At 43.1% G+C, this 13,350-nt stretch overlaps 1 protein-coding gene across 3 annotated transcripts in view; it reads left to right on the forward strand.

Moving 5' to 3' along the window:
• The first annotated feature begins 3,256 nt into the window (after positions 1-3,256).
• The window catches only part of LOC141796122 (uncharacterized), a 68,763-nt gene continuing 58,669 nt past the window's right edge, over positions 3,257-13,350 (forward strand). For all 3 annotated transcript variants that reach the window (XM_074677065.1, XM_074677064.1, XM_074677066.1), the window contains exons 1-6: positions 3,257-3,350; positions 3,557-3,634; positions 5,015-5,192; positions 5,538-5,730; positions 9,380-9,593; positions 11,726-12,401. In XM_074677065.1, the coding sequence (XP_074533166.1) occupies positions 3,572-3,634; positions 5,015-5,192; positions 5,538-5,730; positions 9,380-9,593; positions 11,726-12,401 (1,324 nt within the window). In that variant the 5' untranslated portion in view covers positions 3,257-3,350; positions 3,557-3,571. The remainder of the gene's footprint in view (positions 3,351-3,556; positions 3,635-5,014; positions 5,193-5,537; positions 5,731-9,379; positions 9,594-11,725; positions 12,402-13,350) is intronic.

A 13,350-nucleotide genomic window follows, 5' to 3' on the forward strand; every position in this document is an offset into this window, starting at 1 on the left:
CTCTGTGTGTGTGTGTGTGTGTGTGTGTGTGTGTGTGTGTGTGTGTGTGTGTGTGTGTGTATGTTCTGGACGAGTGACCGTGATGTGAAACATTCCTGTGTGCTATTGTTAGCCCGTGTTTTGTGGGTGTGGCTGTTAACAGCCCCGAACTGCGTGTTCAGCACAAGTGCGTGTGTCGTGTCATGTTTCTCCTGTCTGTGTGTGTGTGTGCGTGTGTGTTGGGGGGCTCATGTTTCACTCTGCCGGCTGGTTCATGTTAACCCTTTAAAGTGTGAAGTGAGTGCATAAACAGATGTGTACCTGTTAGGTGTTAATTTATGATTTCACACACAGACTACAGTCACACTTCTTTCATATGGAGGTTGTTTATAGCTCTGTGTGTGTGTGTGTTCACTCTGGTGTTTTATGATAGTTTATAGTTCAACACATCCTTCACACATCCACTTGCCACCTCCAGTGCAGTCCCACAGAGCGAGTGCTCTGTGCCACAGGACACAGTGAAGGATTTTAGACACTTGGACATGAAGCTCTACAAACACCTCCTCAGTCCTAATTCATGACGCCTCCATCTCTTCCTACTGTGATAAATAAAGCCAAAACCCTGCTGTGCTCACATGGTGCTCTGCTGTGGTTTTAGAGTCCCTCTTAAAACAAAACTCTCTTATATATTATTAAAAAGTGTGGTGGCCCTCAGGTGTGTGCCTTATGGTTCATAATCACCAGTTATGTGTGCAGTCTGGCTCGGCTCTGTTGCGTGTTGACTGTGTTTGTCAACTTACACCGGCTGTGAGTTCAGTCCAACAAGCTGTATGACAGAGTTACCTACTTCTTCCATCTCCATTGATGAGTCTCTCTTCATTGATGTTGGGCTGTAAAACCTCAAACATGTTGGCTCCTGGTCTGGCTCCGCCCATTATGTCTGTTTGTCATCGTGGTCGAGCTAAATACCAACCGATTTTGACACGGTCTGTTTTATTTTTGAAAGTCAGTAATCAGTGTGATTTTGTCAAGTCCATAGCTCTGAAGGCCTCTGGGGATGGGTACCAAATTAGGTTCTTTAAAAGGTGCAGGCCGAATTTTGTCAAAAGTACTGAGTACCGATTCACAAGAAACCAAAAGGTACCATGTTTAGGTACCTAAATGCATCTTTGTGAATGTGAGGAAGAGGAAGAGGAAAAGGAAGAGTAGGTGATTTTCCATGCTGCACATGAACACCATTGCAAGTTTATATATATATATATATATATATATATATATATATATATATATATATATATATATATATATATATATATATATATAAGCCCACATTCCTGCAGTCTCCATGAAGTTTTACAGAATAATTTTTCGTTTTTGTGGGGCATTTTTTTCTGAATTTAAGAGGCCGATAACAACCATCATGGCTTCTTCCTGTTCATCCACCATGTTTGTTTGCACCAAAGTCACATTTTACCACGCCAGATTTGGAATATTGCGTGTGGAGAAACTAATACTGTGCTGAAGAACCAGTTAGTGTGTGGTGTACGCCTTAGTGCAAACCACACAGAGCAGAGCCGGACCAAAGATGTAACTGGTGTATTTCAGCTGTTAGGTTTGCCCTTTAAATGTCTCCCTCTGGTGTCTCCTTCAGTAGTGTTCCTTTGGTGTGTCCCCCAGGTACTTCACTAAGCTTTATCCTTTAGAAGTGTTCCCAAGCTGCCCCCCTCAGGGTGTCCGGCCCACGGCAGCAGAGGTTACTAACCAAATGAAATATATTTATTAAAACCTATTTATTATTTTAAGGACTCAAATTATTGAAACTGTTGGTATTTCATTTTTTTACTAATAGTTCAAGTGCTTTTATTCTTCTAAGGGCATGAAAACAAGTTGGTTATCTAATATTTGACCTTTATATCTAAAGTTTATATAAAGCAATCTGTTTTATTTTGTTTTGCTTTGCTTTATTGTTTGTTTTTCCACACAGTTTGAAGCATAAAGAGAGATTTTGAAGGTTGAGTTTATCCTGAAAAAAAGAGGAAAATAATTCACAGAAAATACATTTTTGACACATTAATGATAAAAAGAGAAGAAGAACCAGGCTGACAGTTAGTTTTATATTGGTTACAGAGTTGAACACACTCCATGTTTTAGATCTCTGTCCTCTGAAGCAGTGTTTCTCAACCCTGGTCCTGGGGACCCCCTGCCCTGCATGTTTCAGATGTTACCCCACTCCAGCACACCTGATTCAAATGAATGGCTCGTTATCAGGCTCCAGCAGAGCTTGATGACGAGCTGATCATTTGAATCAGGTGTGTTGGAGTCGGGAACATAAAACATGCAGGGCAGGGGGTCCCCAGGACCAGAATTGAGAAACACTGCTCTGAAGAACCAGCTGCAGCATGGGGATCACTTCTTCTTCTGCTGCTGCTTTTTTCAGAGAGCAGCTGCAGAGTGAGCTCCACCTGCTGGTTAGACAGAGAGAAGGTGTTAATGCTCTGTGTGTGTGTGTTTCCTCTCAGGGGGAGTGTGTGCTGACAGTGCAGCTCAGTGATGAAGATGTGTGCCACGCTGAAGAAGAGGAGGAGGAGGAGTTTTACCTTTTATTCTCAGGGTCCTCACAGAGACACCTGAGCAGCACCCTGAGGGTCAGCCAGGTCACGCTGCAGGCAGTGTGTCCAGGTAAAACACACACACACACACATATCTAGATGTTAAGAGTGGTAAAAGTGGTGATTTTGATAGTCTGAGTGACTGACTGTAAAACATCATGTGTTATGTGAGATTATCATTTGAAGCAGCTCCCTGTTTCAAAGATTAGCTCATATATTTGACAGAGGAGTGATTCATGGAAATGACAGAATGCTGAATATTTGTTTAGATTGTTTAAACAAAAGCTATACTACTACTACTACTACTTCTACTACTACTACTATAACTACTACATGTAATAATAATAACAATGATAATAATGATAATAATGATCTGGCCTATGGCTATAAAAGCTGTTGTTGTACAGGTGATAGATCAACAGCTGACCAATCACAGAGCTCATAATTTATGTCAACAGTGATTTTTTATGCGTGCGTGCGTGCGTGTGTGTGTGTGTGTGTGTGTGTGTGTGTGTGTGTGTGTGTGTGTGTGTGTGTGTGTGTGTGTGTGTGTGTGTGTGTGTGTGTGTGTGTGTGTGTGTGTGTGTCTGTCTGTGTCTGTCTGTGTGTGTGTGTGTGTGTGTCTGTGTGTGTGTGTCTGTGTGTGTGTGTCTGTGTGGAGCAGCCCATAATGTTTGTGAGCAGGTCTTGGTGACGTTATGCGTGGCTCGGCGCGGTGGAGCAGTGGACAAACAGTCTGAGGAGACTTTCTGCTTCGTTCAGGTGATTCAAACTCCCTTGGTCTGTATATACTGCAAAAAACCAAAACACACATAAACAAGGATTGTCACAGATGGACTGACAGGTGTGTGTGTGTGTGTGTGTGTGTGTGTGTGTGTGTGTGTGTGTGTGTGTGTGTGTGTGTGTGTGTGTGTGTGTGTGTGTGTGTGTGTGTGTGTGTGTGTGTGTGTGTGTGTGTGTGTGTGTAGGACCTGGCTCTGGACATGGCTCACTTTCTACTTGACAGTACAGATCCACAGGAAGCCCTCCTGCTGGAGGATCACGAGGTAAATCAACTAACTTTTTTATTCATGTATTTACCTCATTTATTTATTTATTTATTTTAGTGTTTTTATCCTGTTCCTAATAGGTTGGAAACTTGTTGCAATTAAAAATCTCTCTTTCATGAGTATCCTTACCAAGACAGGCAGCAGCACACTGCCATGATAACAACAGAAACTGACACAAATGTCACACTCAAAGCAACAGGTATACAGAACAACTACCTCCAGGATTCCAAACATCACTACATTGGACAAAACATCTTCACTCAGCTCAGTTGACCAATAGTGCGTTCCAAATTGCATACTTCCATACTCAAATACTCAAAATTTTGAGTATACTGCGTCAAAATGAAAAACAGTATGCATAGTATGCGAAAAATGAGTATGCACTAATAATAAACTCTACACCACTGATCGTGTTATTAGCTGTGTTTAATATACTACTGAAAAGGCTTTGAACATTCGCTGGCAAATAGTGGAGGTATTTGGCGGAAACGCGCTGGAAGCCGGTCACAATTAGATGTTGAAGAAGAAGAGGTCGACATCATGTCGTCATTCCCGGTAAGTGCGGCGCTCGGCAGTATGCGATTTGAGACAGCACTACACCCTCAAAATTTGCGCACTAAGCCAGTGAGTATGTAGTATGCTTAGCACACTCAATTTGAACATTTTGAGTACACAGTATGGAAGTATGCGATTTGGGACACACTGCAAGTTTCAGATCTTTCTGTAGGTTGTTCCAGCTCCAGGGAGCAGCCGACTTGAAAGGGAGGCAGACCTTAGAGACACTTATAGATGGAAAGATCCCCATATTTTAGTCTGAGTCACGACAGGGAAGACCACTTTACAGGAGAATAGAGAAAGCAGTGATGAGTGATTGACTTAAAATTGGGGATGAACGGGGCTATGTTCATGATTATGAACCATCTGCATCAATTCTGATAATGCAGGATTGATGCACTCAGTTTATTCTGTAAATATTTTTAGAATTTCGAAACAAGTGACTGAAATCAACATGTAATTCTGTCCAGTTCTGTTGCAGTTACATAGAAATTTTGGAAAACTTTATTTACTGTAGAAATTTTTTGCTATTTATTTTTTTTAAGTTTTCATTTAACTTTATGAAACATGCTGTTTAGCCTGGGAGCTGTTTGATAAATACATGCTTTAAGGCATTTAATTGCAGTTAAGTGTTGGAGTTTGTATTGTTGAAAATTTTTGCGCCAATATTTTCACTTTGACGGCAAATGAATATCAGCTTCCAATGTCGGTTATCGGCCTCCTTGCCCACTAATATTCAGTATCGGTATCGGCTCCAAAAAATCCATATAGGTCTATCTCTAATATATATATTGAGTATTGGATTTCTGTCATGTTTTTCAGATTCCCTTGAAGGAGTGTGAGAAGCTAGATCAGAGGCTGGCTCTGGCCCTCCAACACCTCAGCCTGCTCCCCCACGGGAGAAACCCTGGAGCCCCCCCACACTCAGAGACAGAGACACCCAGAGAAACATACGGGGACACTGGGAATCATGTCTCAACACTGCCTGACAGCAGCTCCAGTGAGTCTCAGCTCAACATTTTTGACACTAAGTTAGAGTTAAGTTAGACTAAGTTTAGACACCAGGTACCAGTATGGAGCTGGGGATCAAACCACCCATCTGAGGAGGAGTGGACACCCTGCTTTGTTCCTAGGCTGGTTTTGACCTGGGGTTTGAAGAGATACAACAAGCTTGAAAGAGTTACTGAGATACACCCAGCACCCACCAAAGCCTGATCCCCTCAATCCTTCAGCTTCAAATTTATCAGCTCTTTGCTTTGTTTTGATCAAGTCTGAAAGCAGAGATATAAACATGCCCACCAGGAGGCACCGTCTCTCACGTGTGTCTGTCCCCTGTCCCCTCCAGGCCGGGCTCAGCCCCAGAAGCTCTACAGTCTGCTCCACTTGGCGGCCCGTCACGGTCTGTCGGCAGTGGCGTCGTTTGTTCTGCAGCAGCCAGGGGGTCGGCAGGCGTTGAGGAGGACGGACGCTCGAGGAGACACGGTCGCTCAGGAGGCTGCAAGACGAGGACACAAAGAGCTGCTGGAGCTTTTTAAGCTGTGAGTACATGAGGAGAGGAGGTGATGAGTTGATCATCAGAACAACTAGACTGACTTTATTTATGTGTGTTAACTTACCAAAGAAGATGGAAGAAGTGACAAACAGAGATTCTCATCAGTCTCAGGAAAACAAGCTAACACTACAGACATGTTGGGTTATTATCACTCTCTGGATCCACACCATGATCTGTGTCTGTGATGTAAAAATGAAGCTTAAAACCTGACACTACGACCTCTAACCTTTTGAAGCTCTGTCCCTCTGCTCTGAAGAGAGGGACACACACAGAGTCAGGGCCATCAGAGGATAAAAAATACATCCACATACAAAAATAACTCAGGCCTCATGTGGTAATGATTACGGTGAGCTTTATAAACACAGTGAAGCTTGAAGTACACAGAGGACCTGATTCACTGAAGGATTGAGCTGCTTTCAACCTGCAAATGATGCAAAAAGACATCGACCAGTTGGACTGTGACCAGGCTGGTGCTGATTTGGTCAAAATTTATTATGAAGTATGATAAAAAGAGCAAAATCTGCCAGAAAGAACCAGATATCCTAATGTTTAGGGAAATTCTTAGTAAATTACTGCCACCTACTGGTATGAGTTATCAGTACAACTACAATACAGAGTTTAACAATCAGTGAGGTGACCATGAAATGATAAGAAACCAGTGATTGTTGTCATGTCCTGTTGTTACGTTAGTGGTAAATATTTAAGTCCAAATAAACCACTTCTTGTTTTTTTGAAAACAAAAACTTAATGGAAACAGTTTTTTCTGACAGCTTCACTTCTTCTTTCCAAAACTACAAACCAGTGAAGCTACAAAACGGACTGAACAGGAACCTCAGACCACATACAAGTGTGGTTTGTCTTAGGTATGTAGGGAGCTACTGGCCACCCCACTCTCTCTACTTTGGTCTCATAATGATGACATCACAGTATCTGAGTCAGTGGGTCACCCCCCCCCTCCGCTCCTAAGGAGACAGGAAGTATAAAAAGGGTGGAGGAGTCAGAGAACAATGGTGCTGCAAAAAACAGAACATGTGCTATATGACTGACAGAGAGATAAACACAGACAGGGTGTGTGTGCGTGTGTGTGTGTGTGTGTGAGGGAGTGGGTGCTATAATGAAGTCTGCTTGCTGACATCAGTGTCAAACAAAGAAACCTTCTGTTCCCGCTGCGTGTGTTCATGTGTTTGTCACTCTGTAGGCTCCATGTGTCTCTGTTCTCTGCACAGATTTTTATTTTTAAACTTCACTTAAACAGCTGGTACACACACAAACTTTATTCAAACAGGTGACCTGGGACTCATATATCTTCAAAATGAAGAAAGAAAAAATGGATTGATTCAAAATGTCAGATTTCTGTTCTTTGTTCTGGGTAAAAAAACACCAAATGTTGACGAACATCTGAAAAACAACTCTGTAGGGATGAAAAAAAAAATCAAAGCATTCTGATCATTTTTTTTTTCTTTCTTTAATTTTTTGACCACTCAGTGTGGAGTGTGTGTGTGTAGTTCTGATTACACACATGTGCAACATGAGGCGAAGGAGTACAGCTGTTCAGTTGCAGAGAGAGGCGTGAGTGTGAACATGGCGAGCAGAGAAGACAGTCAGGCTCGTCACTGCCGGAGCTGCGCCATGTTAATTCACATAAAAGCAGATGAAGCAGGACAGAAGTTTTGCACGCAGACCACCTAAAACAAAGCATGTCCAAAACAGATTGTATTTAGCTTGACTGCAACAACAAACTGACATAATGAAGGGAGCCAGACCAGCAGTCACAAGCTGAAGGATTTACAGGCCAAACAAGAAGGAGGAGAGGCTCAGTAATGGATTGGGAACTTTTTAAAAAAAAGAGCATATCACAAATCAACAACAATGCAGCACAAAGTGAGGCGCTGTTCGCAGATCAACAGTCAGTAACAGGCTCTGTCACCTGAAGAAGTAAGTTTGATCATTGATGCCAGAGCCAGCAGTGATCCTCTTTCTTTTTTAAAGCGTAATGTTGGCAGCCATCTTTATGTGGGTGGGTGGATGGAGGGGGGGTGGAGGGGGGGCGGAGGGTGGGCGATCTTCTAATAATTTTGAAATAGTGACCAGGGAACATCAAATAGTGCTCTTGCTTGAAACATCCATCCCTAGGCCTGTGGCACTGTATGATTCTGTGTTATGGGAATAAGAAAGTGGTGGATAAAACTGCGACTGAATGTTTTTCACTTAGCAGTAGCAACAGTTTTAGTAATAGTAGTAATTTTTTTCTTTTTAAAGAGCGACTAGTGACAAATCCAGCTACTTTTTTCAAGTTTGGAGACTGACACAAAAGCATGTTTTGATCTTACTCTCCTCAATGGGCAGCGCCTGTTTGTTAAGGAGCATGGCCCCACCCCCAATCCAAAACACTCACAGGCAGACAAGTCTGCAGCAGCTAATTAAATGTGTGTGTGTCTCTTTTGGGTCACTATTGCCCGTCCCAGGCCTGAATAAAGGAGGAGGATTAATATCATGACATTTAAAAAAAAAAAGAATTGACAGAAGAACTTTAGTTTGTAGTTCTGAACATATTTACAGTGTATTTTAACTGCTTTCTGTGATGATGTTAGTCCTCCCTCAGACAGCATTCATGACAATTACATGCAAATGGCTTATTTTGCAGTTAGGCAAAATTAGGGAATGAACCGAAATCAAGGTAGAAGTTTTAATTAATTGCCATTTTTCCATAACTGCCCAGCTCTACAGTGATCATATTTAGTGACTTTTAGTAACTTCTGAGACAGCCAATAGAGACTTTCCTTACTGAAGAGTTGGCATGTTGAAACTAGCAAAGTCCCCTCAGCCTTCATCAATTTTCAACATGTCAAACAGCCTCATACTTTAAGGTTTCAAATTACCATACATGACAGTTTTTAAAAGTTAACAGTGGATATGGGGAAATATGTTTTTCTTTTTCTAATGTTTTGTTTACAGATTTTTTATTTTACAAAGATCAACATTTTGGTAAAGCAGGTTAGAACACACACACACAAACGCATGATCACTCATCAACACACACAGTAACATCTTCCTACACTCAGGTCTCAGTGTTATATGTGAAACACTGCTGTAATGCTTTCAGCATGAAGTGAAACCGGTTTACACACACACACACACACACACACACACACACACACTGCGCTGCTGGAGTGTGCATCTTCACAGTTGCTGAGGAATGATGGTATCTGCAGCAGTGTGTGTCAAATGTGTCTCAGATCGACCTGTAGGAGGCGTTCAGGTAGCTCTGAGTGATCGACAGGTCAGGTGATCCCAGCAGGGGGCGGGGCTTTGCATTCTGGATGAGTGATGTCATGTGTGTTTCAGAGGCGGGGTGTTGTCAGGATTAGTTCTTCAGTTTGAGTCTGAGTGTCTGTGATTTTGGATCAGAGCGTGGAAAGCTTTACAGCGTTATCTCTTCTTTAATGCAGCTCCTCCAGGTGTGTGTGTGTGTGTGTGTGTGAAAGTTTGGGACTCAGTGTGCAGTCAGGCGAGCAGTGTTCTCAGAGACGTGGATCACCAAGTGTGTGTTTGTGTGTGTGGCTTTCCTACGAGGTGTTAACAGTTAACTTGCGTGTTGGGACAGTGGCTGATTCTTCTGTTTCATCTCTCCACAGGTATGAGACATCTTCACACGTTGGAGCAGAGCCACAGCAGCAGGTTTACCCAGAGGGCCGAGCGTTTCGGCACCATGCTGACCTGGGTACCTACACCCTAACGCTTCCTGCGCTCCATGAGGGAGAGAAGGAGGCGGAGCCCGGGAGCAGAGAACACCTTCAGGAGGAAGTGGAGGAGTTGAGGAGGCTGATTCATCGTCACAGAGACACACAGGTAAGATGACAGATGTGTGTGTGTGAGAGTGTGTGTGTGTGTTTGACACTCCCTTAGTGAGTCATTCTCACACTTCTTTTTGAACAAAGTGAAGAAAGTTTTGTAGACCTCATGGGAGGAGATGGGAAAAAGTCTTCAAACTCCTGTAATCAGGATCTGCAGGTGCATTCTGGGAGTTTGAGGCTATGGCTGCAGGTTCTTTCCACAGAGGTTGGATGAGTCCAGGTGTGCTGGCGTCTAGGGGTGGTTAATCTTTCTGATTTTCTGTTTTAGTTAGGATTATCAAGGTCCTGATTTGAGTACCAACCAATTTTTGATTATCAACTACCCTCGATTCTTTATCAGCCATTATTGATTTTCCATTTGACAGTTACCCAAATTTGTTGCACCACTAAAAAACGGTTGGTTGCTGAATTACTTATTTTTTATTAAAATAACAACTCAAATCACTTTACTACATAGTGTACTTGTTTCTTCAGTTGTTTTTTACTTGGAATAAATTTTCACATTTAGTGGTTTTTTTTCCTGTACAAAAAAATTCAGAGCATATATTATCCAAATGTATTTAATGAAAAGCAAAACTTATTGTAGCTTTACGAGCTTGTATATGGTAGAACACAGAAATGAACTGGGGGATCTGAACGCAACTCTTACGAGACAGTGTGTGACTACAAATGTAAATGTGGAATAGAATTGAATAGAACAGAATAAATTGGAACAGAATAGAATAGAATAGAATAGAATAGAATAGAATAGAATAGAATAGAATAGAATAGAGTATACTTTATTTATTCCTGAGGGGAAATTCAGAAGTCATAGCAGCAGTCAAGAAAACAAAAGTAAGAAAGTGTACAGAAAGTGCAAAAAGGTCCATAAGAAAATAGATGTTGACAGCTTGTCCACCATTCTCCAGTTCAGCCAGCCTCCACCTCCACAGGGTCCAGGACTGAGCTTCTTCAGCAGTCTGTTCAGTCTCTGTCTCCTGGATCCTGTCTGCTCACAGCAGGTGAAGCTCTTCCAATGTGGCGTTGGTGTCTGGTGTTAGCTCTGTTAGCTATGTCTGGAAATAGTATGATGCTACTCTGCCCTCTGGTATTCCTTCTGTTGCTGGGTTAGCATGTCTAGCTTGTCCCTCTTATTGGAGATAGATCTTATGTTCCCAATAACGATGGATGGATGGAAAGACAGGTCCATGTCGTCACTTCTTAGCTCACACTTGAGAACCAGCAGGTCGTTCTCACCTTGTGGGAAACATCAGGCCTTGCAACAGTTAGCATTGACATGCTACAAGCTGCTAACAGCTGATCTCATATGTAAACAATGCAGCCATGGTTACATGTTGGATCTCAAGACAAATACAGGAGCAAAAATAGTAAAAATATCACTGAAGACAAAACGGGTTTGGTGTCCACCACCAACAAATGAACCATACAAAGTAATGATCCATTCCAAATACAAAGGTGACAAAAAATCAATGAAGAAGTTACAAGAAACAGACAAAGAAGAGAGGGCTGAGGAACTAACGCCACTCGTGTTTTTCCCCTGTGATTGAAATGTTTATCAAACTCAAACTGGATTACAACTTCACCTGACTCAAATTATCGAAACTAGAAAGAAAAGGAATCAATCCAGCAGAAACGTACATTGTCAAACTAATCACATCATGTTTAAATAACCTCACATGTTGTCACAGACTGTGTTATACAGCTCCAGTGAAGCAGGATGAGAACTGAATGGCAGGACACACTGTGTGTGCTGTTTTTTAAATTGAATTATTATGTTATCGATTTTCAAAAATTTAATAATCACTCGTCCATGACATAATCAGATGCAATCAATGATTGATTTTTTTTCCACTACCCTGTCTGGCTGCAGTGTGTGTGTTAGCTGCTTTTTTGACCTCATGGAGGGTTCACTGCATTCAGTCAGAGGACAGTCTGCTGCTGGCTCATATGAGTATGTGCCTCCAAATTATCACAGGAATCTCACTTTCACACCTGCGCTCCCTGACACACCTGTGCAGGTGTTCCCAGAGTGCTGATTTGATTGACAGAATTATGAATGTGTGTCTGTGCCAGGGGCAGTGGGTGTAATGATATGTTATTAATGGGACTTTGTCTTCCTTCTTGCAGGGAAGCTCAGCCACACACACCGTCACACACACACCCCTCCACCCTGTCTGCGGGCTGCATGCCTGCACGAACAGCCTGCAGGGGAGCAGGCAGGATGCAGGCCCAGCTGCTGCAACCATAGAGACACGCAGCTCAACAACACAGGAACAGAGTCGTCAGATTTCATTGGAGGAGAGGAGAGAGGAGGAGGAGCCTGCTGGTGTCAGTCTGACTTCCTGCAGCAGTGGAAGTCTCTGTCAGGCCCAGGAAGTCCAGAAAGAAGTGAGGGGATCTGCAGCTGCCGGCCGTAACAGAAAGAACAGAAAGAAAACCTCCAAAAGTAAAAAAGTCAGCCCAGAGGACGGAAACAGGACTGAGCAGAGGAACTCAAAGACAGCAGGGGGTGAGACAAAGACTGACAGAAAACTACCATCCAGTCCACCAGCTGAGGAGTCTGTCACCTGTGGAGAGGACAAAAACACTGTAGAGACTCCATTACCCATAAGGCCTGGTGGGAAACATGCCCACAGCAAAGCCCACACCACGACTGTCACAGAAAAACAGGAAGCAGAGAAGTGGGAAGTGAACCTGCTGATGTGTGACCGAGCTGCAGAGACGGAGCAGAGACACACTGAGGCAGAGACAGAGGCACAAAGAGGACAGGACTGTGGTCTCACATCAGCTGCACGGACAACAGGTGAGCTCCATAGACGCACACACACACACACACACACACACAGAAGGTGTTTGACTGATGCTCTGTGAGTGGGCTAAGGAGGGACAGAGAGTCTGCTGCTGCTGTCGCTGTCTGAGACATCAGCTGTGTAAACGTCCCCCCCCCTCCTCTGACAAACCCACCTGCAGTCTGTCTTTTAAAGCTTGGTGTCCCCCTCAGATCAGTCCACAGCAAGGACGGTTTCTTTTTTGTGAAGGGGACACTCATGGTTCTGTAAAATTCAGTGATTCTTGTGCTTGTTTTTGTTGCCTCTCACTGTTCCTGATAACCTGGTGCACACAGTGCTTCAGGAGCCTCATTGGTCAACACTACTATCAATCATGATGTCACATCCCCTTTCAAAAAAAAATTCTGTGACATAAATCAGTGTAACAACAGTTAACTATGAGGACAGAAATATGTTTGACAAACATTCATTTAATCTTAATTTGGATTTTACAGTTTGACCCTTGTCCCATCTGTTAATATGGAGGAGGCGGGGCTTATAACCTATACTGCAGACAGTCAGCAGAGGGAGCTCTACGTGTTTTGAGCATAGACTGTATAAAACATGGACTTAGTCTCGCCGACGTCACCCATCTGTTTCTGAAACGGAAAATGAAGCACATCGGCTATAGCGGCCATATTGGTAGTGGCAAGGGCTTTGCATACAGCCATAGGGTGCCAGCTGTCACCTGACCCTCAGCTGTGCCTCTTATTGGGGGAGCTTGCGATCTTAATATCCTCTGAACGGCCGAGTTAGAAAAAATTCATCCCCCATACAGTGGGAGCCGGTAGTAAAATTTGTGACTCAGACAGGAGACGTTTTCTGAACCAGGCTGTAAATAGGTTAATTTCTGCTTTGAAAATGGCTTTTTTTGGCTTGGTGTGTTTGTGACTTCCGCTACTTCCGGAGCCAGCCTCAAGGGAA

This window comes from Halichoeres trimaculatus, unplaced genomic scaffold (genome assembly GCF_033239565.1).
Source record: "Halichoeres trimaculatus isolate MK-OKI-2021-1 unplaced genomic scaffold, fHalTri1.1 fHalTri1_scaffold_10, whole genome shotgun sequence".
NCBI classification, from domain to species: Eukaryota; Metazoa; Chordata; class Actinopteri; order Labriformes; family Labridae; genus Halichoeres; species Halichoeres trimaculatus.